The following is a 23,110-nucleotide window of genomic DNA, read 5'->3' on the forward strand; positions in this document are numbered from 1 at the left end:
ACAACAAATTCTAAGTGAAGCGCCGACCAGTCATTCTGTGCTCCTGTCTCCCTTAACCGTATTCTCGTGGCTCTGCCGATTCTGACGTCCTTGCTGACCGTGCTTGGAATGGGGGGAGACGGGAAGCGGGGAGACCAGCTGCCAAGGGCCCTTACACTGCAGACCGAAGAGATAACCGCTCATCAAGGCGGCGGGAGACTTCAAGTGTCGCGCCGCTTGGAGTGTTGTACTATGGCATATGGGTATCGCTTACTGGGCCTGTTGCTGGATCCTGTGCGGACCCGGAAGAACTCGTTTCGCTAAGTGCTACAGAGGACATCCGACCGTGTGGGTGCAAATGCCCCAAACCCAAAAAACTGTATGCGAGTCTGCATAAGCCGAGCAAATTTGCCAACTTGTCGAGGCGCTGCTCACACACACAAACGAAAATCATCCCTACCCGCGATATGACCCATTGTGCAAATGCTAAGATCCCCCCTCCTCAATTAAGTCATGACACTATCCGACCAACAAACGGGTATCGGTTGCAACGCCAATCACCATGGGAAACGCAAAACCAAACTACATGGCAAAAGCAAACAGTTGGGAAGCCTGCCATATTGAAGCGTCCTCCTGTGCCAATGACCAACATAGCTTGGTTATTGGCGCGGGCTCCACAATGTGGAGTGGCGACCCTGCACAAGCAAAGATGACACGGTTAAACATGCGGATTCCAAAGACTAACGGTTGCATTTAAGCGCAAACAGCAGTTTAACCCCTATGATTGCGGCCCAGGCTTACCGTGCACGATACCGTGCTAAGGCGCCTCACGTACGTCGCAGCCTCGTTAGAGCTGAGGCCGCGCAGTCCTTCAGAGCTTCAAACACAAAGTCTGCGGAGAGGAGACCCTGCACAAGTACAGACGACACGGTTAAACATGCGGATTCCAAAGACTAACGGTTGCATTTAAGCGCGAACAGCAGTTTAACCCCTATGATTGCGGCCCAGACTTACCGTGCACGATACCGTGCTAAGGCGCCTCACGTACGTCGCAGCCTCGTTAGAGCTGAGGCCGCGCAGTCCTTCAGAGCTTCAAACACAAAGTCTGCGGAGAGGAGACCCTGCACAAGTACAGACGACACGGTTAAACATGCGGATTCCAACGACTAACGGTTGCATTTAAGCGCGAACAGCAATTTAAACCCTATGCTTGCGGCCCAGACTTACCGTGCACGATACCGTGCTAAGGCGCCTCACGTACGTCGCAGCCTCGTTAGAGCTGAGGCCGCGCAGTCCTTCAGAGCTTCAAACACAAAGTCTGCGGAGAGGAGACCCTGCACAAGTACAGACGACACGGTTAAACATGCGGATTCCAACGACTAACGGTTTCATTTAAGCGCGAACAGCAATTTAACCCCTATGCTTGCGGCCCAGACTTACCGTGCACGATACCGTGCTAAGGCGCCTCACGTACGTCGCAGCCTCGTTAGAGCTGAGGCCGCGCAGTCCTTCAGAGCTTCAAACACAAAGTCTGCGGAGAGGAGACCCTGCACAAGTACAGACGACACGGTTAAACATGCGGATTCCAACGACTAACGGTTTCATTTAAGCACGAACAGCAGTTAAAACCCTATGCTTGCGGCCCAGACTTACCGTGCACGATACCGTGCTAAGGCGCCTCACGTACGTCGCAGCCTCGTTAGAGCTGAGGCCACGCAGTCCTTCAGAGCTTCAAACACAAAGTCTGCGGAGAGGAGACCCTGCACAAGTACAGACGACACGGTTAAACATGCGGATTCCAACGACTAACGGTTTCATTTAAGCGCGAACAGCAGTTAAAACCCTATGCTTGCGGCCCAGACTTACCGTGCACGATACCGTGCTAAGGCGCCTCACGTACGTCGCAGCCTCGTTAGAGCTGAGGCCGCGCAGTCCTTCAGAGCTTCAAACACAAAGTCTGCGGAGAGGAGACCCTGCACAAGTACAGATGACACGGTTAAACATGCGGATTCCAACGACTAACGGTTGCATTTAAGCGCGAACAGCAATTTAACCCCTATGCTTGCGGCCCAGACTTACCGTGCACGATACCGTGCTAAGGCGCCTCACGTACGTCGCAGCCTCATTAGAGCTGAGGCCGCGCAGTCCTTCAGAGCTTCAAACGCAAAGTCTGCGGAGAGGAGACCCTGCACAAGTACAGACGACACGGTTAAACATGCGGATTCCAACGACTAACGGTTGCATTTAAGCGCGAACAGCAATTTAACCCCTATGCTTGCGGCCCAGACTTACCGTGCACGATACCGTGCTAAGGCGCCTCACGTACGTCGCAGCCTCATTAGAGCTGAGGCCGCGCAGTCCTTCAGAGCTTCAAACGCAAAGTCTGCGGAGAGGAGACCCTGCACAAGTACAGACGACACGGTTAAACATGCGGATTCCAACGACTAACGGTTGCATTTAAGCGCGAACAGCAATTTAACCCCTATGCTTGCGGCCCAGACTTACCGTGCACGATACCGTGCTAAGGCGCCTCACGTACGTCGCAGCCTCGTTAGAGCTGAGGCCGCGCAGTCCTTCAGAGCTTCAAACACAAAGTCTGCGGAGAGGAGACCCTGCACAAGTACAGACGACACGGTTAAACATGCGGATTCCAACGACTAACGGTTTCATTTAAGCACGAACGCCAGTTAAAACCCTATGCTTGCGGCCCAGGCTTACCGTGCACGATACCGTGCTAAGGCGCCTCACGTACGTCGCAGCCTCGTTAGAGCTGAGGCCGCGCAGTCCTTCAGAGCTTCAAACACAAAGTCTGCGGAGAGGAGACCCTGCACAAGTACAGACGACACGGTTAAACATGCGGATTCCAACGACTAACGGTTTCATTTAAGCACGAACACCAGTTAAAACCCTATGCTTGCGGCCCAGACTTACCGTGCACGATACCGTGCTAAGGCGCCTCACGTACGTCGCAGCCTCGTTAGAGCTGAGGCCGCGCAGTCCTTCAGAGCTTCAAACACAAAGTCTGCGGAGAGGAGACCCTGCACAAGTACAGATGACACGGTTAAACATGCGGATTCCAACGACTAACGGTTGCATTTAAGCGCGAACAGCAGTTTAACCCCTATGCTTGCGGCCCAGGCTTACCGTGCACGATACCGTGCTAAGGCGCCTCACGTACGTCCCAAATCGAATTCGTCCATGCAACCTCCGAACGGCATTATGCCACGAAACCCCACAAGAGCATCCGTCCATGCAAGCCCACAAACCAAATTGTGCCAGGCCATGTCCCCCAAACCGCACCATGCCAGGCCATGTCCCCCGAACCGCATCATGCCAGGCCATGTCCCCCAAACCCGCATCATTCCAGGCCATGCCCCCCAATCGCATCATGCCAGGCCATGCCCCCCGAACTGCATCACGCCAGGCCATGCACCCCAAATCGCGTTGTGCCAGGCGATGCCCCCCAAATCGCATTGTGCCAGGCCATGCCCCCCAATCGCATCATGCCAGGCCATGCCCCCCAAATCGCATTGTGCCAGGCCATGCCCCCCAAATCGCGTTGTGCAAGGCCATGCCCCCCAAATCGCGTTGTGCAAGGCCATGCCCCCCAAACCGCATCATGCCAGGCCATGTCCCCCAAACCCGCATCATGCCAGGCCATGCCCCCCAATCACATCATGCCAGGCCATGCCCCCCAGTCACATCATGCCAGGCCATGCACCCCAAATCGCGTTGTGCAAGGCCATGCCCCCCAAACCGCATCATGCCAGGCCATGTCCCCCAAACCCGCATCATGCCAGGCCATGCCCCCCAATCGCATCATGCCAGGCCATGCCCCCCGAACCCGCATCATGCCAGGCCATGCCCCCCAATCACATCATGCCAGGCCATGCCCCCCAATCGCATCATACCAGGCCATGCCCCCCAAATCGCATTGTGCCAGGCCATGCCCCCCAAATCGCGTTGTGCAAGGCCATGCCCCCCAAATCGCATTGTGCCAGGCCATGCCCCCCAATCGCATCATGCCAGGCCATGCCCCCCAATCGCATCATGCCAGGCCATGCCCCCCAATCGCATCATGCCAGGCCATGCCCCCCAATCACATCATGCCAGGCCATGCCCCCCAGTCACATCATGCCAGGCCATGCCCCCCGAACCGCATCATGCCAGGCCATGCCCCCCGAACCGCATCATGCCAGGCCATGTCCCCCAATCGCATCATGCCAGGCCAGCCCCCCGAACCGCATCATGCCAGGCCATGTCCCCCAAACCCGCAGCATGCCAGGCTATGCCCCGCAAATCGCATTGTGCCAGGCCATGTCCCCCGAACCGCATCATGCCAGGCCATGCCCCCCAGTCACATCATGCCAGGCCATGTCCTCCAAATCGCATTGTGCTAGGCAAAACCCCAAACCGCACTTCGCCCGGCCACCCCAGGCCCCGACAGCATCCGCCCAGGTACCTCCCTGATCATTTTGCATGGGCCCATTACTGGAAGTTTAGTTGCGCAAGTCCTCGTGCTGCATTGATTCCATGTGACCGTCCAACCGAAACCGTTGGTCATTATTAACGTTGATCACTCGATCGTTTACAGAACTGCTGTATTCGCCACTCATTGATATATTTATTATTAACCGTTATACGGCCGGTATGGCGTTTACTGTACGACACCATTCGTTCGGTCATTGCTCGTAGTTGGCGCTGCATGCAGCCAACAAGTTATCAAGCCAACAAGAATGGCGGCAACTGATGATGATGACCATGATTATAATGATGACGATGATGATGATGATCATGATGATCATGATGCCGATGATGCCGATGGCCTTTACAGCAGTTGATAGTTGCGGCTATATGCCGCCGCCGCCGCCGCCGCCGCCGCCGCCAGCCAACTGGCCAGCAGCGGCGGCGCCCGGCTGGGTGCAGCTGGGTGCGGAGGAATTGCACCCAGCAGTGCACCTGAAGGAAAAGGGACAAGGCGGGGGAAGGGCGCGGGAAGCCAAAATATGGTTAGCAGTACGACACAACTAACACACACATAATTAGGTGACAGTTGCAAGCAAGGGTACCGCTGCTGGTCCCCACCACGCACACCCCATGCACCAAAACCCCAAGCCCATCCGCACCCACCTCAGCCGGGCCCATCATCAGCAACGCCCGCTCGGTGCCACTGGGGCGCACAGGTTGATGCCCCAGCCGCACCTGAAGAGGAGGTGCGTGATAAAGGGGGAAACGGCCGGAGGGGATAGGTAAGGGGGCAGCATACACGGGGGGGAGGGTGGTAAAACACCAAATGTCATTATTTTGCCTAAAAGTCACAAGGCCTCGTTGCGACACGTGCGCTGCGGCCCTGCGGCCTTTTTCCACGACCACTAGTTGAACCCAAATCACGAAGTACGCACCACACCCACACCCACGTCGCCCACCCACCCATCCACCCACCTGAGACGGGCGTTATAAAAGTACGGCCGGCCCCTGCGTGCGGGTGCCGGCAGGCCGGACGACTCGTACGCCCCGAGTCCCGGCAGCCAGTCGACCCTGCATTCGGGTCCTGGCACCAGGGAAGCTGCCGCAAACCCTGGCGATAAAGGGCCCGGGCCATGGCCACTGCTGCAGCTGCTTGCTGATCTGCCGGCTGCTGCTGCTGCTGCTGCTGCTGCTGCTGCTGCTGCTGCTGACTACATAATAAAAAAGTAAAAATACGGTGACAGGAGGTGCAAAGGCCTGGGAAAACCCATAACCTCTACAACCCCGGCACCCTAATGCACGCCTTAGCTTATTAGGCTGAGGCGCATTACTAATCTATAATAAGATATTTAAAACAGAGTAAATAAATAAGTAAATAAATAAAGCGGAAATAGATATCATGGTTCAGCTTTATTTATTCATCTATTATTTAATAAGGTGTAGCCTCCCCTTATTTAGGTAATCCCCAAACAAATGAAAATCAATTGTGCACAACCAGGGCTGTGGGCACCACAAACGAAAACACGACAGACTGTACACGCGCGGCAACAGCCGTGACACGCGCACACTCGCTGATGCTGGTTGTTGGCTGCTGGCTGATAGCTGCGTAGCGTAGCCCATTTAGGCAATATAGCTGGCTGCAGCTGCTGGCTGGTTAGATAACGCTAGCTACCATCCACAAAACCCAGCGACGACAATAAAACCGGCCGGTCACCACCAACTGTCCACCAACTGTCCACCAACTGGATCAACATCTGCCAACCTCTTCCAACCAAACATATCTCCAACGGACAACTTCCACCATGACAACCATATTTCTCGACCCGATCCTCCATATCTTTGGACTCCCTTATTTTCCTGCTTTGAACTAGTCCTTCCGTTTGCAACGAATGTCGTGGTTTGAGCAAGGATGTCTCCCTTTTCATCCTTCTTTTGTGCATGGTAGGTTTGAAAGCAGAAAGGTGGCAGCAATGCCAGAGGTGAAAAGCCGTAGCGGCGGCAGGGGAGGGAAATGCACCGCAAGAACAGCAATTTGCTGTAGCGATGAGAGGAAAGGAAAAAGGCCGCGGTGGCAGCAATGCCAGAGGTGAAAAGCCGCAGCGGCGGCAGGGGAGGAAAGTGCACCGCAAGAACAGCAATTTGCTGTAGCGATGAGAGGAAAGGAAAAAGGCCGCTGTGGCAGCAACGCCAGAGGTGAAGAGCAGCAGCGGCGGCAGGGGAGGGAAATGCAGTGCAAGGACAGCACAAAGGCTGTAATGTCAGATGTGACGGTGACGGCGACAGCACGAGAAGGCTACGGTGAGAAGGTGACTGCGAGACGCCGACGGCAACCTCGCCGAAGGCAAGAAGGCGACAGCACGAGACGGCGACGGTGAGACTCCGACGGCTAGGCGCCGTCGGCGAGAGGTCGACGGCGACCTCGCCGAAGGTGAGAAGGCGACGCGATGGCGAGACGCCGGCGGCCGGCGAGAAGGCGAGGCGAGGCGCCGTCGGCGTTAGGGCGACGGCGACCTCGCCGAAGGTGATAAGGCGACGCGATGGCGTGGCGCCGGCGGCCGGCAAGAAGGCGAGGCGAGGCGCCGTCGGCGTTAGGGCGACGGCGACCTCGCCAAAGGTGAGAAGGCGACGCGATGGCGAGACGCCGGCGGCGAGACGGCGACGGTAATGAAAATGGCATGACGGTGACGGCTGAGGGGGATCCGGGGATTCGGGCGGGGATTACGTGGTGACATACACACTACAAGGCGGTTTCGGAGTGGCTGAATTGACAACAGATTCCAACGAAACGCAAGACATGGAACCAAACGACCCCTCGACCATGCCATGCCATCATGCATACCACAACAAAGGGTTGATGATGCAGATTGATTGGTGGTCGGCAATACAAATCCGGCATCCCAAATCCGACATGCTATGGCAAAGCGTTGCAAGACGGCATGGGGACGTGTGAAACGAGGCCCCTCTCGTACTTACATTCTCACCCATGACGGCGATGTACGGCGGTGGCGACGCCTGTGATGCTCGTCGCGCCGATACGTGTTGTCCTGTTGGAAGTCCTCGCCCAGGCTCGCTCAGACCGGTGGCGGGAACGGGCGGGAGGTGGGCGGGGAAATACACACACACACACACGCACACACACACACGCTGTTAATCAGCTAGCAGGGGACACAACGAGCACAGACTTTGCACAGCAAAACGACATGGGCAGTTGTGCACAATATGCAGAAACGTACTAATACGCACACGGGCACATCGCGGGCAGTTGGGAATTCTCCATCACAAGTAAAAGCAGTAGCACCCTCACACATACACATACGTATACGCGTGCGCGCATGCACACACACACACACACACACACTACACCCTCTTACACACACCTACATACACTTACACACGCACACGCGCGCGCGTGAGCACATTCTCGCCCACATTTGAACAGATACCTACATACATACATACAAACATACATACATACAATTGCGCACAAATACAAGACACTGAAGACCGCAACAATAACCATCGGCCGGCTTTGCAGCTTCTATCTGAGTTTGCTGACCTTATCTTTGCAGTTTGCTGCCTTTGTGCTTTTGCTGTCGTTGTCGCTGTTGCTGCTTGCCGGCACGACAGGAGAAAAACACCGCGCCACGAAACACCCACAGCAAGAAACTTTGCTGCGAACGTATGTACGACATCACTACATCACGAACGGACACAAAGTGGCACCCACGCAGTGAACATACGGGGAAAGACCTTCATGCCGTACTCCCTACACGCCGCACCTTACCAAGGTACAACAATTTCATACCGAAATCCCCCTCTGTCACCAACTCGTCTATCCATTTGCAACGCGCCTTCACCCATAGAATCCAAGAACGATGGCCGACCTTGATACGACGTGTAACGGCCTCACGGCCGGAAATCTAGGCGCGTTCTAACGTACGACATGTACGGGCGACCGTGCATCCGGTGTCACTCACCGGCACCGGAAGACGATGTGAGCTTGACTGCGTTGATTATAAGCGTTGACAACGGTGAGACTCCGACGGCGAGGCGCCGTCGGCGAGAAGGCGACGGCGACCTCGCCGAAGGTGAGAAGGCGACGCGATGGCGAGACGCCGGCGGCGAGACGGCGACGGCGAGAAGGCGAGGCGCCGTCGGCGTTAGGGCGACGGCGACCTCGCCAAAGGTGAGAAGGCGACGCGATGGCGAGACGCCGGCGGCCGGCGAGAAGGCGAGGCGAGGCGCCGTCGGCGTTAGGGCGACGGCGACCTCGCCGAAGGTGATAAGGCGACGCGATGGCGTGGCGAGACGGCGACGGCGAGAAGGCGAGGCGAGGCGCCGTCGGCGTTAGGGCGACGGCGACCTCGCCAAAGGTGAGAAGGCGACGCGATGGCGAGACGCCGGCGGCGAGACGGCGACGGTGATGAAAATGGCATGACGGTGACGGCTGAGGGGGATCCGGGGATTCGGGCGGGGATTACGTGGTTACATACACACTACAAGGCGGTTTCGGAGTGGCCGAATTGACAACAGATTCCAACGAAACGCAAGACATGGAACCAAACGACCCTCGACCATGCCATGCCATCATGCATACCACAACAAAGTGTTGATGATGCAGATTGATTGGTGGTCGGCAATACAAATCCGGCATCCCAAATCCGACATGCTATGGCAAAGCGTTGCAAGACGGCATGGGGACGTGTGAAACGAGGCCCCTCTCGTACTTACATTCTCACCCATGACGGCGATGTACGGCGGTGGCGACGCCTGTGATGCTCGTCGCGCCGATACGTGTTGTCCTGTTGGAAGTCCTCGCCCAGGCTCGCTCAGACCGGTGGCGGGAACGGGCGGGAGGTGGGCGGGGAAATACACACACACACGCTGTTAACCAGCTAGCAGGGGACACAACGAGCACAGACTTTGCACAGCAAAACGACATGGGCAGTTGTGCACAATATGCAGAAACGTACTAATACGCACACGGGCACATCGCGGGCAGTTGGGAATTCTCCATCACAAGTAAAAGCAGTAGCACCCTCACACATACACATACGTATACGCGTGCGCGCATGCACACACACACACACATACACCCTCTTACACACACCTACATACACTTACACACGCACACGCGCGCGCGTGAGCACATTCTCGCCCACATTTGAACAGATACATACATACATACATACAAACATACATACATACATACAATTGCGCACAAATACAAGACACTGAAGACCGCAACAATAACCATCGGCCGGCTTTGCAGCTTCTATCTGAGTTTGCTGACCTTATCTTTGCAGTTTGCTGCCTTTGTGCTTTTGCTGTCGTTGTCGCTGTTGCTGCTTGCCGGCACGACAGGAGAAAAACACCGCGCCACGAAACACCCACAGCAAGAAACTTTGCTCCGAACGTATGTACGACATCACTACATCACGAACGGACACAAAGTGGCACCCACGCAGTGAACATACGGGGAAAGACCTTCATGCCGTACTCCCTACACGCCGCACCTTACCAAGGTACAACAATTTCATACCGAAATCCCCCTCCGTCACCAACTCGTCTATCCATTCGCAACGCGCCTTCACCCATAGAATCCAAGAACGATGGCCGACCTTGATATGACGTGTAACGGCCTCACGGCCGGAAATCTAGGCGCGTTCTAACTAACGTACGACATGTACGGGCGACCGTGCATCCGGCGTCACTCACCGGCAGCGGAAGACGATGTGAGCTTGACTGTGTTGATTATAAGCGTTGACAATGGGGGCCCTTGCTTCACGCCGACGCAACATCGCACTGGGGTCTTGGAGAGTTGAAAATGTGATGTACGCAGAGATTCTCGTTGCCAGGTGGAATGCGGTCGATCTGGAAGGTCTTGGGCAACTCCAATGAGCAGTCGTCTCTGTCGCGAGGAAGGTCACGGACATCGGACGAAGTGGTCATGTATCGCCTAACGACGTGTACTTTCCTGCCAGACCGCCTAGCTTTCAGCCTTCGTAGGCTCCTTATACAGCTAAAGCACAACTGTCGGGATTACGCTCAAACGCCGCATACGCCCATATTCTTGCAGCAGAGCGCTGCACAAACACATGCCCGTCGAAAGCCCGTCGACAAAGCCCCTTATGTTTCAAAGATCCATACACAAGCTCGAGAAGCAAACATCTCACCTCAAAAAAATGAGTTGCCGCAAGTCGCACCTTGCCCTCACAAATGAGTCAGGCAAGTCGATGTCCGTGAAGCGGCGACGCTGTGCCTGAAGCAACGTGAGCAGGGGTTCAATAAATAAATGCTTGAGATAACCGCGTAATAAATTAGAGCAATGGAACTGAAGTGCGGCGGCTACAGCATGAAGGTTTTGCAACGAACAGTACCTTGCAAACGTTTGCAGGGTCCACAGCAGCTTCTCAGGGCGCCGCGCAGCTGTTCAGGCTTCCTCATTTGCTGGTCATATGTAGGAAGCTAGCAGCTTTTACGGACGCACCAGAGCTGGAACAGGCCGAAAAGAAGGGCTCAAACGTTGGGTGAAAGCCTGTGATCAAATATCGGACGTTGTTCACATTTGCTAATGGAGCTGAAAGTGCTATGGGAGGTGCCTTTTGTCAGAGGCCAGCTAAATTGTACGGCGCAACAGCTGCAAATCCAAGTGTGTTGGTAAGGTGCAGTTCGGCGAACTCACTTTGTCAACAGTTAGCCTATTAAACTTTTATGTTATAGCTGTATGTCACTGCATTATCACGTTCACCTCCGTTCCTCTGCACCTGGTTACGTCCTCCCCGGAAGCAAGATCCCTAAGTGCAAGCCCTTGCAAACAACAGGTCAAGTTATCATGAAGGCCGTTGCTTCATTTTTGCTTATGTGGCATAGCGGGCGATTGACGTAATCTGCCCATGGCGGAAGTGCCCAGAGCTATTGATACAGCGTTATGGTTCTTGAAGTTCTTCTTGAGTATCTAAGGTGCTTTAAGTCACGTTTGCTTACAAAAGGAACTGCGGCCCGAACAAGGGCGCCTTGGAACTATCATGGGGGGCTTTCCTTTGACAGGGCTAAGCCATCCGTAGCTTCTTCTTTCGAGGTCATCCATCGATGCAACATCATTGTCACCCAGCACTGCTGTGAGCAACGAGATCGTGCACCGCCCAGCTCCCTATCACCCTATATCCCTCCCGTTCACCCTCGCCTGTTAGCCCCTTCCCGCCACATTTCCGTTCCCTATCACTTGTTGCCATCCATCCCTTGCTCCAACAAGTTCATGATCAGCTCCATCACTGTGCTGTCATCCCAACACCAAGTGACAATATGTAATCCGCAGCTGCCTTCATGATGCCGACCGAGCTGCGGTAGCCTGATAGTGGTCCACAGGGTGGCTGCAAGACAGACGGTCCGACACATCCAAGTACAAGAGAGTGTATGTATGATGTATGGGACAGGGGGGTCATATCTTCACCCTGCAGCCGCTACCTGGCAGATCCTGCCTTCCTGTGTTTATTTTCAATTTTGCCGGTGAATTTTCCAGTTCATCAGCTCCTAAAATGACAATTGCCGCGTCATAGATAAATGGTGGCAATGTAACGGTAAGATACCGAAGTGAACACAACAAGGGAACCGACGCGGGTGCAGGGCTTGACGACCAAAGCGCACGCGGGCGCTACGAACTGTTGAAGTACTTACACACCAACGGCACGCGGCCTGGATGTGGCGCTTACTGGTGCCGCTTCTCATCCAGCGCGTATCGGACAACCGCACTTTGCTGCTACTGCAGTTTCTCCTTATCTTCTGCTAGACATATCTATTGGATAAAAACGAGAAAATAGAGAGGTGTTGACAAGGTGCAGCTTTAGTCGCGAGCTCGGCTGTAGCCTCGATCACGGTGGGGCTCGAACCCACATGGAAATAGGTCCCGGGGCCGAATCTAAAATATAGACACCCTATCCATGTCCATCACTCCATGCACCGCCACCAGTTCCACGACCACCGCCGCCGCACTGGCTTCACCTCTGGCCTAACCGCACCTCTGCTCCTTGCCATACACAGATTTGCAAGAAATTTGCCTCAGGCACCCGCCAGTAATCGCAGCTCTTGAAGGTACTCAACTCCGGCAGTAGCAGCAGCAGCAGCAGCAGCAGGACCATCATGTTGATTGCAGGACCAGGTTCATGCGGACATACAGTGAGAAACAAGCGGGGAGGGCGTGTGTGTGGACAAGTCAGCGTGTGATGTGTCTATTACCGGCTCATAGCAAATCAAGCGCGCAATATACCTCGACGGTACGACACAGTGCTGCTGCAAAGCCCACCGTGCAGTTATCACTAATCCTCGTACCGTACCGCGACATGAAAAACACAATAGGATGATGCTCCACAAACTACGGCACACGGAAGAGTCACGACACCACAACCGATAGCAACCGACACAGCCGAAACAGATTGGTAATCTGCTGGACACATCCCTCAACTCAAATCAACGCACATACTGACACTCGTAATAGTGAAGTGCTCAGCCCCCCTCAGCACCACGACGGGGTGCCGCCGCCGCCACAGCAGCACCAACACGAGCATCGGGAAGAAGACAACGGAGCCAGGCGCCTCTGCCACCTAGGGAAGAACGATAAAAGGAAAACACAAGCGCGTCAGAGAACGTCCCATTTCCTAGAAACAGCGCACTTACCTCCTTTACCCGTCCGCGAGCCCATAACCTGAGCGGGTAGAAACCCACCGTACGAGCATCAGGCGAGCATGCGGTGGTCGGGCCCTGCATTGCAAAGTCCCGCTTCGCGCAAATAGCGACACGAACAACGGACGCGGAGGTGGGGCTGGCGAGTGGTGCGCTCTTGGCAGCTCCACCTAAGGGACTACTAAAAACGGACACCGGCGAGGCTTTGGCGCTTCTCAACCGTTCCTATCCTTCTCTATCTCGCCTCCTATGCACCACCCGCCCTCCTGCGGAAAAACTGCTCCCTGGTGACAGACAGTGCACTCCCGCGCAGGGAAGCGAGAGAGACCACTTCAGGCCACTACCAGGGAGACCACTTCCGGAATCCTGTGTTTTACGACATGCTACTGCAGGTTTTATTTGAAACCCTTGCACCCGTACCGCACCGTACGTTACTGTAAGGAACCGCACCGTACCGTGTGGCATTCATATCCGCGGTACCGTGGCAGCAGTTGCCGGAAGGCGTCGTTGTGGAGCGATAGCGCGGCGTCCATTACCGCGACGGTCAGCGTTTCCCACAACGAGGTCATTAAACACAGGCACATACTGAGATACACAGCAATCATGCTTGGATGGCGGCTAGCAACGCTAATCCGGACTTTGTTTTAGGGCTGGACACCTTTCCTTAAGGGGTCTGCTCCGCTGCGCTTTGCTACTGTTGCTCCTGCTGTTGCTGCTGCTGCCACCAACCGCCAGCCAAGTACGACTGCATAATCACGCGATACGCGGCGCAGGAAAACACAATCGGCACGGCGATACGTACACGCCACGATACGGCACGGATCCATATCGCCGACTTACCGCATGTATCATCTGGAGGGTGCTTGCACCGTAGATACCGCCAAGCGCCGCCGGTCAAAAGGAGGGTACGCGGTTCGGGGAACAGGTGGGGCGGGGCGGGAGGGGATGATATCGTTTGCTTTGCTACTGCTTTGCTGCTACTGCTGCTGTCGCAGCAGACCGCCAGGCAGACATGATTGCACGCTCCCAACAAAATGCGGAACTGAAAACCCTAAAACAGTACGACCAACCGCAAAGCGCGAGGTATCTTGAAATCCAGGGGCTCATGCAAGGACTGCAGCTCGTGTAGCGCCCAATCGTTGCGCCCTCGGCATTGTTGTTGATATACGGCCGCCGCGCAGCCATAAGGACGCACCAGAGGCAGGCGGGAGGACGGGGCAGGAGGATGGGCGGAGGGGAAGGAATAATCAGCAAGGTACGATGAGGTGGTTCATGAGGCCGTCTTGTTTGGGTTCACGAGCGAAAAGACATGCATAAAATCTTATCCATAATAGCTCACGCATTCCTACAGGTGTTTGCTTTGCCTTGTAACGATCACTGTCGCTGCTGCTGCTGCCGCTTCTGCTGCCAGCCGCCAGCCGAACACGATAGCAAGGAAACGTCCAACATGGCACCGGACAATACACCAGGCGCTGCACAGGGTACGACGAACTGCACTGTGAAGTGCAGTACAGCACGCAACGGCACTGGACGCAACGCCTACGTACCCCATCAAAGCCCACACTAAAGGTTGTCGAAATCATCAGTTCCTGCTTAACCTGTTTGCTTTGAACGCCTAGACCCAGCATGTCATCTCCCCGTCGCTCCATGTCACCGAGCCCTAACATGGGACGAGACACGGACGAGACACGGAACATCGCACGCTGAAAGGTAGATGTAATTGTCGTCCTGCTCACAGCATTCATCACGCAGATCTTCCAGTTTCTGCCTGTAAGCGGGCAAACAGAAGCACTTGTGAGGACAAACTTTGCAATGTAGTCTTCCTGGTGCTGCTATCCAATTGCCTGATCCTTAATGCAATCAAAACATTTCATAGCTCATGCATTCTGGGAAGACAAGAGACGGACAACTCCAACTTCAACCGTCGAAGGCGCCTGGACGACCTAGGTGCATTACAGTCAAACCCACAAAAGCCTGAGCTATCCAGCTCCGAGCCGTATAAAGCAATAATATACGTGTCTAGAATGAAAATATCTAACTGTTGATATGAAGCTATTTGAGTTTTGGCATGGTTCTGAGTTCTGGCTTCGGTTTTAGTTGCATGTGTTACACGCATCAGCCATACAGGCATCGATTCAAACACATGTAAGCCTGGGCTTAGGAAGCGCAGAACGTAACCCCGACACCCAGCGAACCTGAACCTATCGGCTATTGCAATTTGATCATGCCTTTTCGACGCGAGGAGAAGCCCCAAGGGCTCACACACCAAAGCATCCGCCACCCACCAATTAAAGTAATTTCTACGTGCTGCACAATACGCACCCGGAAATCCAATGTACTCCCCGGGCTGAGGGACAACCTCGGCAGGTTTTCTGGTACGACAGTCAACCCCCAACTGCAACAATCGCCTCGAACCTCTTCCAATAGCTGAATTCGTGACGGTATTCTTCATTTATGCACCTCCTTGCCTCTACGGTATACGTTTAAATTTGAAACTGTAGTCAGCCCAACCTTACAGCAACGATACCGGCAGCGTCGCTACGCAGCTCCGTTCTCCGTGTATTTTTCTCCGGGCAGCCTGAGTTGTGGTGCATCCTATACGCTTAATACGGTACTAGGAGTAGCATCTACGTAGAAACGGGCCCGGAGCCCAGAAATGGAACGGGTCGCTGACGTCCCAGCACACGGCGAGTCCAATCGGGACCCTTCTGACTTTGCTCTTACCAATAAGAATCTTGTTTGTTGCTACGTGTGCCGCCTAATCAAGTCGCGCAACCAGGTGCGGTGTTTGTTGCGGTGGAGCGTTGAGGACGCTGCTCAGCCGATTCCCTTTTGCAGTTCCATGATTCGGGTTGTGACAACTGTAAAAATCTTTTTGGACCTAGCATTTCATTTGAGGACTACACGACACCAAACTTCTCGGGGTAAGGACTGAGGCTTTTAAACGAATCGGGGACTTTGTTCTTACGGGCGAGGATGGGGGGGATGAGAGGATTCATAAGCACATGGCCTAACAATGTTGCTTGCAGAATGATCTCTATTATGGACCCTAAGGCCAGTTGGGCTTGCAAGTGGCTTCACCTCGGTAGGTTTCTCGGGACATCCGTGTTTCAGGTTCGGTCCATTGATGTGCGCGAGCTTATGATCTCCACCAGAATCTCGCCCTCTGGCTTAGGATAGAGGTACACGCTGGTGGGCGCATGGTGATTTTCAGGGGGTTCCGTCCAGCAGGCCCCCACCAGTTGGTAATCCTCGGGTGATGGAGGCCCTCCACGTGCATACCCCGGGTCATAGCTGCGGCCAGTCGCGCTGTTCGTTGTGCAGAGTGCGTGGGGAGAACGTCTTGTTTGGTCGTGCTCCTATAGCGATGCCGCCAACTCTTCATCCCTCTCAACCGTCACTGCATAGGCCGATACGTCCCAGGCTGCTACGCCATGGCAGTTAACGACGATGTCCCTGACGACCTCCAGGTGGGCATAGCTGAAAAAGTAGTATTGGTTACCCCATTTGCTATCGCTGCACGATGGGGGTGTGCAGACAGCGAGCAGGGCAGCCTCTCTTTTGCACTAACAATGTGTCTGTAGCGTTTTTAACCTAACCTCAGGATTAGGCAGTCTGTTCTGTAAAGGGGCACGTCCAGCGTGCTTTTGTCAGGAAAGTAGCAAAACTTCGTCTGCCAAAAAACTCATTGAGGCAGGCTGGTTTTGCCCTTCTTACAGGCTGCTAAATACTCTGCATTTCATCCCTCTGTCTTCTGTCGTATTGCTGCCGTTGCTTTTGTTACTGTTGTTCCTGCGGCACAACCCGGCTCAAATTCCCCTCATCCACCTCAGGACATCTTGGAGAACAAGGGCATCAAGGTCCGCCACGGGTAGTAGCGGCATCCGAACACACGTCCCCTTTGTTTTCTTTAATTGCCTGGCAGGCAATGTAGCCCTGTTTGGGTGCATCGCTCTGTGCCCAAGAGCGAGGATTGCCAGTGGCGTGAGTAGACGTTGCGTTGGTCATGCTGCGGCTTGCGTCCAGCGTACCGTCCAAGACACGACCCGACCCGGGACCCATGCGTCCTCTGCCTTGGGCTATCAGGACCTTTTCCTTGGGTTGCTATGACCACGTCTTTGAGCGTTCCATCTGCGCTTGGGAGCTTGCTGTGCTTCGTGACGTCGGTTTGGACTATATTTTTTGTCATTCGATGGCTTTCGTGACAGTGCAAGACAGTGCGAGGAATACATTGCATGGATATCGATGGTATGTTAATGCAAGGGGCCCCGGTTACTAGGAGGCTGGTGTTTCAAGAGCCGGTTGCCAGGTTAGTGCAGCAGGTGCAGCTGCGCTCACAGCAGAGACACAAAGCGTAAAAAGCAGGCTAGGACGACGGCCGACATTTTTGTCAACGTTTGGCAATTCAAAACTGTGCATGCACACTGCGTCCCAGGAGAAATTAGATCGTAGGGCACATCTCGGTTATCGTCTTAATCCAGGTGTGCAGAAACACACTGGGATTGATGTATTGTGAAGCCTATATAGTGCGGGGATAGCTTTGGCATGCCTGGTATGCGCACCGCATTGGAATTCCGCCTTCAGTATTGCACCGCCGGCGCATTTCGCAAATCTGCCCTGCTTGCATGACGCGTCCACTTGCGCATACGCACACATCGTGCTGAACGACGCGTTTAGGTTTGGCCCTGCTTTACTTAAATGTTATCCGTTGTTGCCTTCTCGTGTCCCAAGAAAACGAGATATGAGCCTCAATCGCGGAGCTGATCTCCAAAGTGGGCATGTAAATGTTCAAGAACCTACTGCCATAAGTTGCGCCTTTACAACATGCTAAACTGACCCCCTTTAACCCCATGACGAGGGTCGGGTCCTTGGTGGGTTGGATGTGTTAAGCTAGGTACATCCTGCTGCGGACAGACGGTCATCACGTATTTTGATAGACATGCGAGGGAAAGGAGGGTCAGGTAGCTCCCCAAGGCCTGAGCAGCGCGGATGTTTGTCACTCTCTAGTTCGACTCTGCTGCTGAGTTTGGCGGTAAGCCATACGGTATCGGGACAACACGGACGGGTCCGCTAGGACGGTCAGATGTACGGCATTTCGTACAGGGGCGTGTCCGCAGGCGGGGTATCACGCGACATCACGCATTGCTACCCAAAACAGCAAGTGCAACTTGTCCTTGCGCGTCAAACAATAGGCGGAAATTTATACAGTACATAGCGCATCCTTAAGGAACAATACACCATTGGGTTGAAGGCAAACTTATGTCAGCGACAGGGTTATCAAAACCAAAAGACGAACTTGCTTCCTTGCGCAACAGAAGCAAAGGCTTCATCAAAAGCGTCCTCCCACCGACAAACATTTGGATGTATACCGTGGACGATGAACACTCATCAAGACAGGGAACCACTTGTGCGAGAAAAATGTTGCAGGGGGCATTGCGAAATATCGCAAATTATTGCTTGCGGAAACCACACAATTAGATTATCGCATCAGAAGTATGAGCTACGTTAGAGGGTCGCCAGTGCCATTAACTGCGTACTTAGAAGGAGGGTACCATGATCTAAACCCTATTATAAAGCTGCCAGTTATGCACAAGTAATTTGACAGTATTATATGAAAGTTTCAGTTGTTTGAAGCAAACCTTTTTCTCCAAGACAGCCCTTTCCTGGAGCAATACGGCACAAGTTCTTCTCCGAGACTTTCTGCACGCTGTCTGCTTGTGTGTTTCCATCTTTGCCCAGGGGGTCTGTGCTACACAACTTTAGGCTCCGCCGGCAGTGGGCCGCTTCTTGTCAGGTCGAGCGATCGGCCTTGGCGGACACTTTTATCAGCAGGTACTTGTGCCTCATCACCAACATCACCTCTTATGCATTAAGGATCTATTGGTATAGTAGATCACAGTAAACGTATGATAAGGTGGCTGTGGTTGCGGCGGGCTTGGGACTCCCGGTACCGAGAGTCTTGATGGAAGCGCCTTCGTCCCATTTTATGTCCCCCAGGAGCGGCAAACTCTATACTTGGTCAGCTAAGCTGAACAATGAGGAACTCCGCGCTGTCTTTCGTGCGCGCGGGTAAGTTGGGGCATTGAAGGCTATTTTACGCCATGGCCGCCTGATGAAGTGACCGATTGGGAGTGTCGCCACTCAATGTGCAGGCGTGCTGCAGCTGGGCTCGCAGTCTGGTGTGAGGTACGCAAATGGGACACAGGCATTGTCTTCTGTACGTTGTATCAGTGTGCAATCTCACGTGCCTGCTTTGTTTCTGCTTGCAGTCTGCTGGCTCAGGAGGGTGCGTTTACGCTTTCAAAGCGTTCTGAGCAGGTACATTGCGCAGGTTGTGCGAGGTTTTTGTGTACCTGCAAGTCGCAGCGAAGTACCGGAAGCAATCGACCTTGGTTTTTGCAGGCCATCCTTCGCATCAGCCGCGCGTTTGCTGCCGACGCCAAGGCGTTGGATGAGCTGCGAAAGCCGAAGTTTACGAGCAAGTATCTGATTAACCATGTCTCCGAGAAGCTCATTCCTGCCGTCAAGGAGTGGGAGAAGCAGTACCAGCCTCCGGTTATCCATTTGGGCCGCGTCTTGTCCGTTGGTGACGGTATTGCCCGTGTGTATGGACTGAAGAGCGTGCAGGTGAGTTGGTTAAGATGTTGCAGACTGCTTACATGAAACTGTTAATGGTCCTGGCAAGGTCAGCGGATTCCAGAGTACAAGGTGAAGCTTCACTTGGTTTTGCTTCTTTGCAGGCTGGTGAGCTTGTTTGCTTTGACAGCGGCGTGAAGGGCATGGCGCTGAACCTGCAAGCGGACCACGTCGGTGTTGTCGTGTTTGGTAACGATTCCCTGATTCACCAGGGTGACCTCGTCTATCGCACTGGCCAGATCGTGAATGTGCCGGTCGGTCCGGGCACTCTTGGTCGTGTGGTGGATGCGCTGGGACAGCCCATCGATGGCAAGGGTCCGCTTACAAATGTAAAGTCGTCGCTTGTCGAGATTAAGGCACCGGGTGAGCATTCGGGGGGCCGATATCTTGCAGTGCAGACACGTAACAAGCAAAATGTTTTGCATGCACGGGGCTTCATCTTTGTGTTGGTTGTTAGGAAAGGGATGGAGGACCTCAATTTCTCATGTATTAAGTACTCAAGTCTTATGTGGAAGAGACTCGTACAGGGACAGAAGTTCTGGTGAATGCCAATTGCTTTGAATCCCTGGGGGAACCGACGTCGCGGTGACGCAGGTATCATTGCTCGCCAGTCTGTGCGCGAGCCCCTGTACACTGGCGTGAAGGCGGTGGATGCTCTTGTGCCGATTGGCCGTGGTCAGCGTGAGCTGATTATTGGTGATCGCCAAACCGGCAAGACGGCCATTGCGGTGGATTGCATTCTGCACCAGAACTACCTTAACGGCATCACCAGCCGGAAGAACCGCGTGTACTGCATTTACGTGGCTATTGGCCAGAAGCGCTCAACTGTGGCGCAGCTGGTGAAGCTCTTCGGCCAGACGGGTGCGCTCAAGTACACCATCATTGTGTCGGCTACGGCATCGGATGCTGCGCCTCTGCAGTTCTTGGCACCATACTCGGGCTGTGCCATGGCCGAGTACTTCCGCGACAACGGCAAGCACGCTGTCATCATTTACGATGATCTGTCGAAGCAGTCGGTAGCTTATCGCCAGATGTCTTTGCTGTTGCGCCGCCCGCCCGGCCGTGAGGCTTTCCCCGGTGATGTGTTCTACCTGCACTCCCGCTTGTTGGAGCGTGCTGCCAAGATGTCGGCGGCCATGGGTGGAGGCTCGCTCACTGCTTTCCCTGTCATCGAGACGCAGGCCGGTAGGTTGTTGAGATCTTAGTGCAAGACACCGTGGCGCAGTAAAGAGTGCACTGCGATCAGCTGTGGAGTCTACACAAATATTGGGAAGCTTTAATCTGTAAAACAGATGCATAAGCGTGGGTGGCGGACGCATGACATGTGCTAAGGTAATACCCCTTTTTGTTGTAGGTGACGTGTCGGCGTACATCGCCACGAACGTGATTTCGATTACGGACGGTCAGATTTTCCTGGAGACTGAGCTGTTCTACAAGGGTATTCGTCCCGCGCTGAACGTCGGTCTGTCAGTGTCTCGTGTCGGCTCCGCTGCACAGTTCCCAGGCATGAAGCAGGTGGGCAAATGTTGGGAAGGCAGCTTGAGAGCCATCAAAGTTACGTGGCTCTTGAGCTTTGGCTTACATTGTACGCCAAATCCAGAGGCATAGTCGATTAAGGCAGTGGAAGATCGCTGGAGAAGCATACGCATTGTATAGGCACGCGTTGCACTGCCTCACGGTGCACAGATGGTGCACACAACATAATGGTGACTTGAGTTTCTTTCCTCTGCTAAAGAGTTGAGGTCGCTGTTTTCCGTTATTGCGTTAGGTCGCTGGTACGCTGAAGCTGGAGCTGGCCCAGTACCGTGAGGTGGCTGCTTTCGCCCAGTTCGGCTCGGACTTGGATGCCGCCACTCAATACGTGCTGGAGCGCGGTGCGCGCCTGACGGAGGTGCTGAAGCAGCGCCAGTTCAACCCAATGCCTATTGAACAGCAGGTACGATACCTTTGCTTAAGGACGGTTAATCGGATTGTTACCTGTCCCCGATGCATGCATCTTGTAGCTGTGACAACATTGTGTCTCAATGTGAACGCGAGTTTGCATGCGCCTAAGATTTCGGCGTGTTTCCTAGGTGCAGTTGTGGACCAGGTGCGCGTTTTTTTAGAATATTAATACTAATTGACTGCCTATTTCCTTCTTCAGACTGTGGTGGTGTACGCCGCCACCAAGGGCTACCTGGACAAGGTGCCGGTGTCGAAGGTCACAGCTAGCGAGGACGTAATCCTGAAGCACGTGGATCCCAAGATCTTCAAGGTCCTGAAGGCTAAGGGAAAGATTACCCCTGAGATTAATGCTCACCTCGCGCAGCAGATGGCCACCTTGCCACTGTAAACGGGGTAACATCGGGAAGCGGTTTGTCGCATTTGGGCTTTCTGTGCTACTAAGCGGTGGGTGGTGAGGTTTCTTCACGAGAACGTACCGTGGTGGTAAAAACCTCGAGAGAGTCTGGCGACAACTCAGCATGGAATTGAGACAATTCGTATTGGCATTGTGAAGTATAGAGCTCGGTTGCTTCGGACGCGTCCTGCTAATTCCGTCGCGGCTATCTTGCATGTGGATGGGGTAGTGCCTGCTTGGCGTGTCGTGGAGCGGACAGATAGCGCTTGCGTGGTGTCGCGTGCGCATTATCGGGAATGCACAGCCGAGTGCACAGCGAAGGTGGTTGTTCAGTTGGTATGCTTGATTTCGAGGTAGCCTAAGCTTGTTCATATGTAAGCAGATGTAAAAGGAAGGCTTAGCAGATACGTCAACTTACAGGGGGGATCTGGCTTCACAACTTGACTCAAGAAATTATCATATTAATTGTAATAGTCGGCAGCCACGATGGGCAAGGTGAACCTTGCCACACTGCAACCTGCCACACTGCAACCTTGAACCACCTTGCCACACTGCAACAACATGCGAATGCGCTGTAGGTTTTTTACGCGTGCCATATCTGTCGCTTTGTGCAGTAATCTTTGCGCAGAAGTCCTTTTTATAACTTTACATATCCATTACAGAATTTAGGGATTTAACCCTTCTTTTTATGCATTTTTGGGCGGGGCCCCGGCGCGAAGCGCCCAGGGGGGCCCCGACCTGTAGGATTGCCCATGTCCGTGTGTGTGTGTGTAACGGACCAAACATAATATTTCACCCGGCTGAAACGCGTTATCGGTACTATACAGCATTCTCTATTGCAAGGTATCTCGCATGTAGCTAACAAAGACCGTATGAGCACAAACAAGTTTAGCTGCCTCCATTCACCGACCTCAAAAGTCACATCAACGCCTCTCGCGCTAAATTTCATCCCGAAAGCTGCCGCGTATCTCATAATGGAATTCTGAGATGACGGCGTATGATAACTCGAAC

At 54.0% G+C, this 23,110-nt stretch overlaps 3 protein-coding genes across 3 annotated transcripts; 2 read left to right on the forward strand and 1 right to left on the reverse strand.

Moving 5' to 3' along the window:
• Nucleotides 1–30: 30 nt before the first annotated feature.
• Nucleotides 31–13,694, reverse strand: VOLCADRAFT_97588 (uncharacterized protein; the record flags this gene model as incomplete). Its single annotated transcript, XM_002956554.1, has 25 exons — nt 31–156; nt 254–306; nt 815–887; nt 994–1,069; nt 1,237–1,313; nt 1,420–1,495; nt 1,663–1,739; nt 1,846–1,921; nt 2,089–2,165; nt 2,272–2,347; nt 2,515–2,575; nt 2,732–2,788; nt 2,945–3,017; nt 4,873–4,938; nt 5,110–5,181; nt 5,382–5,454; nt 6,209–6,619; nt 7,428–7,516; nt 8,226–8,366; nt 9,186–9,274; nt 10,165–10,355; nt 10,623–10,708; nt 12,775–12,817; nt 13,168–13,221; nt 13,576–13,694. 25 exons carry the CDS (start codon nt 13,692–13,694, stop codon nt 31–33), a joined length of 2,412 nt encoding a protein of 803 aa, XP_002956600.1.
• Nucleotides 13,695–15,595: 1,901 nt separating this feature from the next.
• VOLCADRAFT_107303 (uncharacterized protein) lies at nt 15,596–17,923 on the forward strand. The gene is made up of 5 exons (XM_002956516.1): nt 15,596–15,904; nt 15,964–16,049; nt 16,155–16,210; nt 16,534–16,595; nt 16,959–17,923. The coding sequence occupies exons 1-5, from the start codon at nt 15,782–15,784 to the stop codon at nt 16,998–17,000; spliced, it is 369 nt and encodes a 122-aa protein (XP_002956562.1). The 5' UTR covers nt 15,596–15,781; the 3' UTR covers nt 17,001–17,923.
• Nucleotides 17,924–18,854: 931 nt separating this feature from the next.
• atpma2 (F1F0 ATP synthase, subunit alpha, mitochondrial) lies at nt 18,855–22,876 on the forward strand. Its single transcript, XM_002956517.1, has 10 exons — nt 18,855–18,957; nt 19,123–19,194; nt 19,278–19,311; nt 19,395–19,443; nt 19,528–19,752; nt 19,866–20,124; nt 20,356–20,946; nt 21,116–21,276; nt 21,530–21,697; nt 21,905–22,876. Exons 2-10 carry the CDS (start codon nt 19,161–19,163, stop codon nt 22,091–22,093), a joined length of 1,710 nt encoding a protein of 569 aa, XP_002956563.1. The 5' UTR covers nt 18,855–18,957; nt 19,123–19,160; the 3' UTR covers nt 22,094–22,876.
• Nucleotides 22,877–23,110: the final 234 nt, after the last annotated feature.

Source organism: Volvox carteri (genome assembly GCF_000143455.1).
Source record: "Volvox carteri f. nagariensis unplaced genomic scaffold VOLCAscaffold_62, whole genome shotgun sequence".
NCBI classification, from domain to species: Eukaryota; Viridiplantae; Chlorophyta; class Chlorophyceae; order Chlamydomonadales; family Volvocaceae; genus Volvox; species Volvox carteri.

Excerpts from the sequence above, each read along its gene's own strand:
- atpma2 (XM_002956517.1), top strand. The coding sequence starts at position 19,161 with ATGAGGAACTCCGCGCTGTCTTTCGTGCGCGCGG. Across the intron at positions 20,947-21,115 it reads TGTCATCGAGACGCAGGCCG|GTGACGTGTCGGCGTACATC; the intron begins GTAGGTTGTTGA and ends TTTTTGTTGTAG. Across the intron at positions 21,698-21,904 it reads CAATGCCTATTGAACAGCAG|ACTGTGGTGGTGTACGCCGC; the intron begins GTACGATACCTT and ends TTCCTTCTTCAG.
- VOLCADRAFT_107303 (XM_002956516.1), top strand. The coding sequence starts at position 15,782 with ATGGAACGGGTCGCTGACGTCCCAGCACACGGCGAGTCCAATCGGGAC. Across the intron at positions 15,905-15,963 it reads TAATCAAGTCGCGCAACCAG|TTCCATGATTCGGGTTGTGA; the intron begins GTGCGGTGTTTG and ends TCCCTTTTGCAG. Across the intron at positions 16,050-16,154 it reads ACGACACCAAACTTCTCGGG|AATGATCTCTATTATGGACC; the intron begins GTAAGGACTGAG and ends TGTTGCTTGCAG.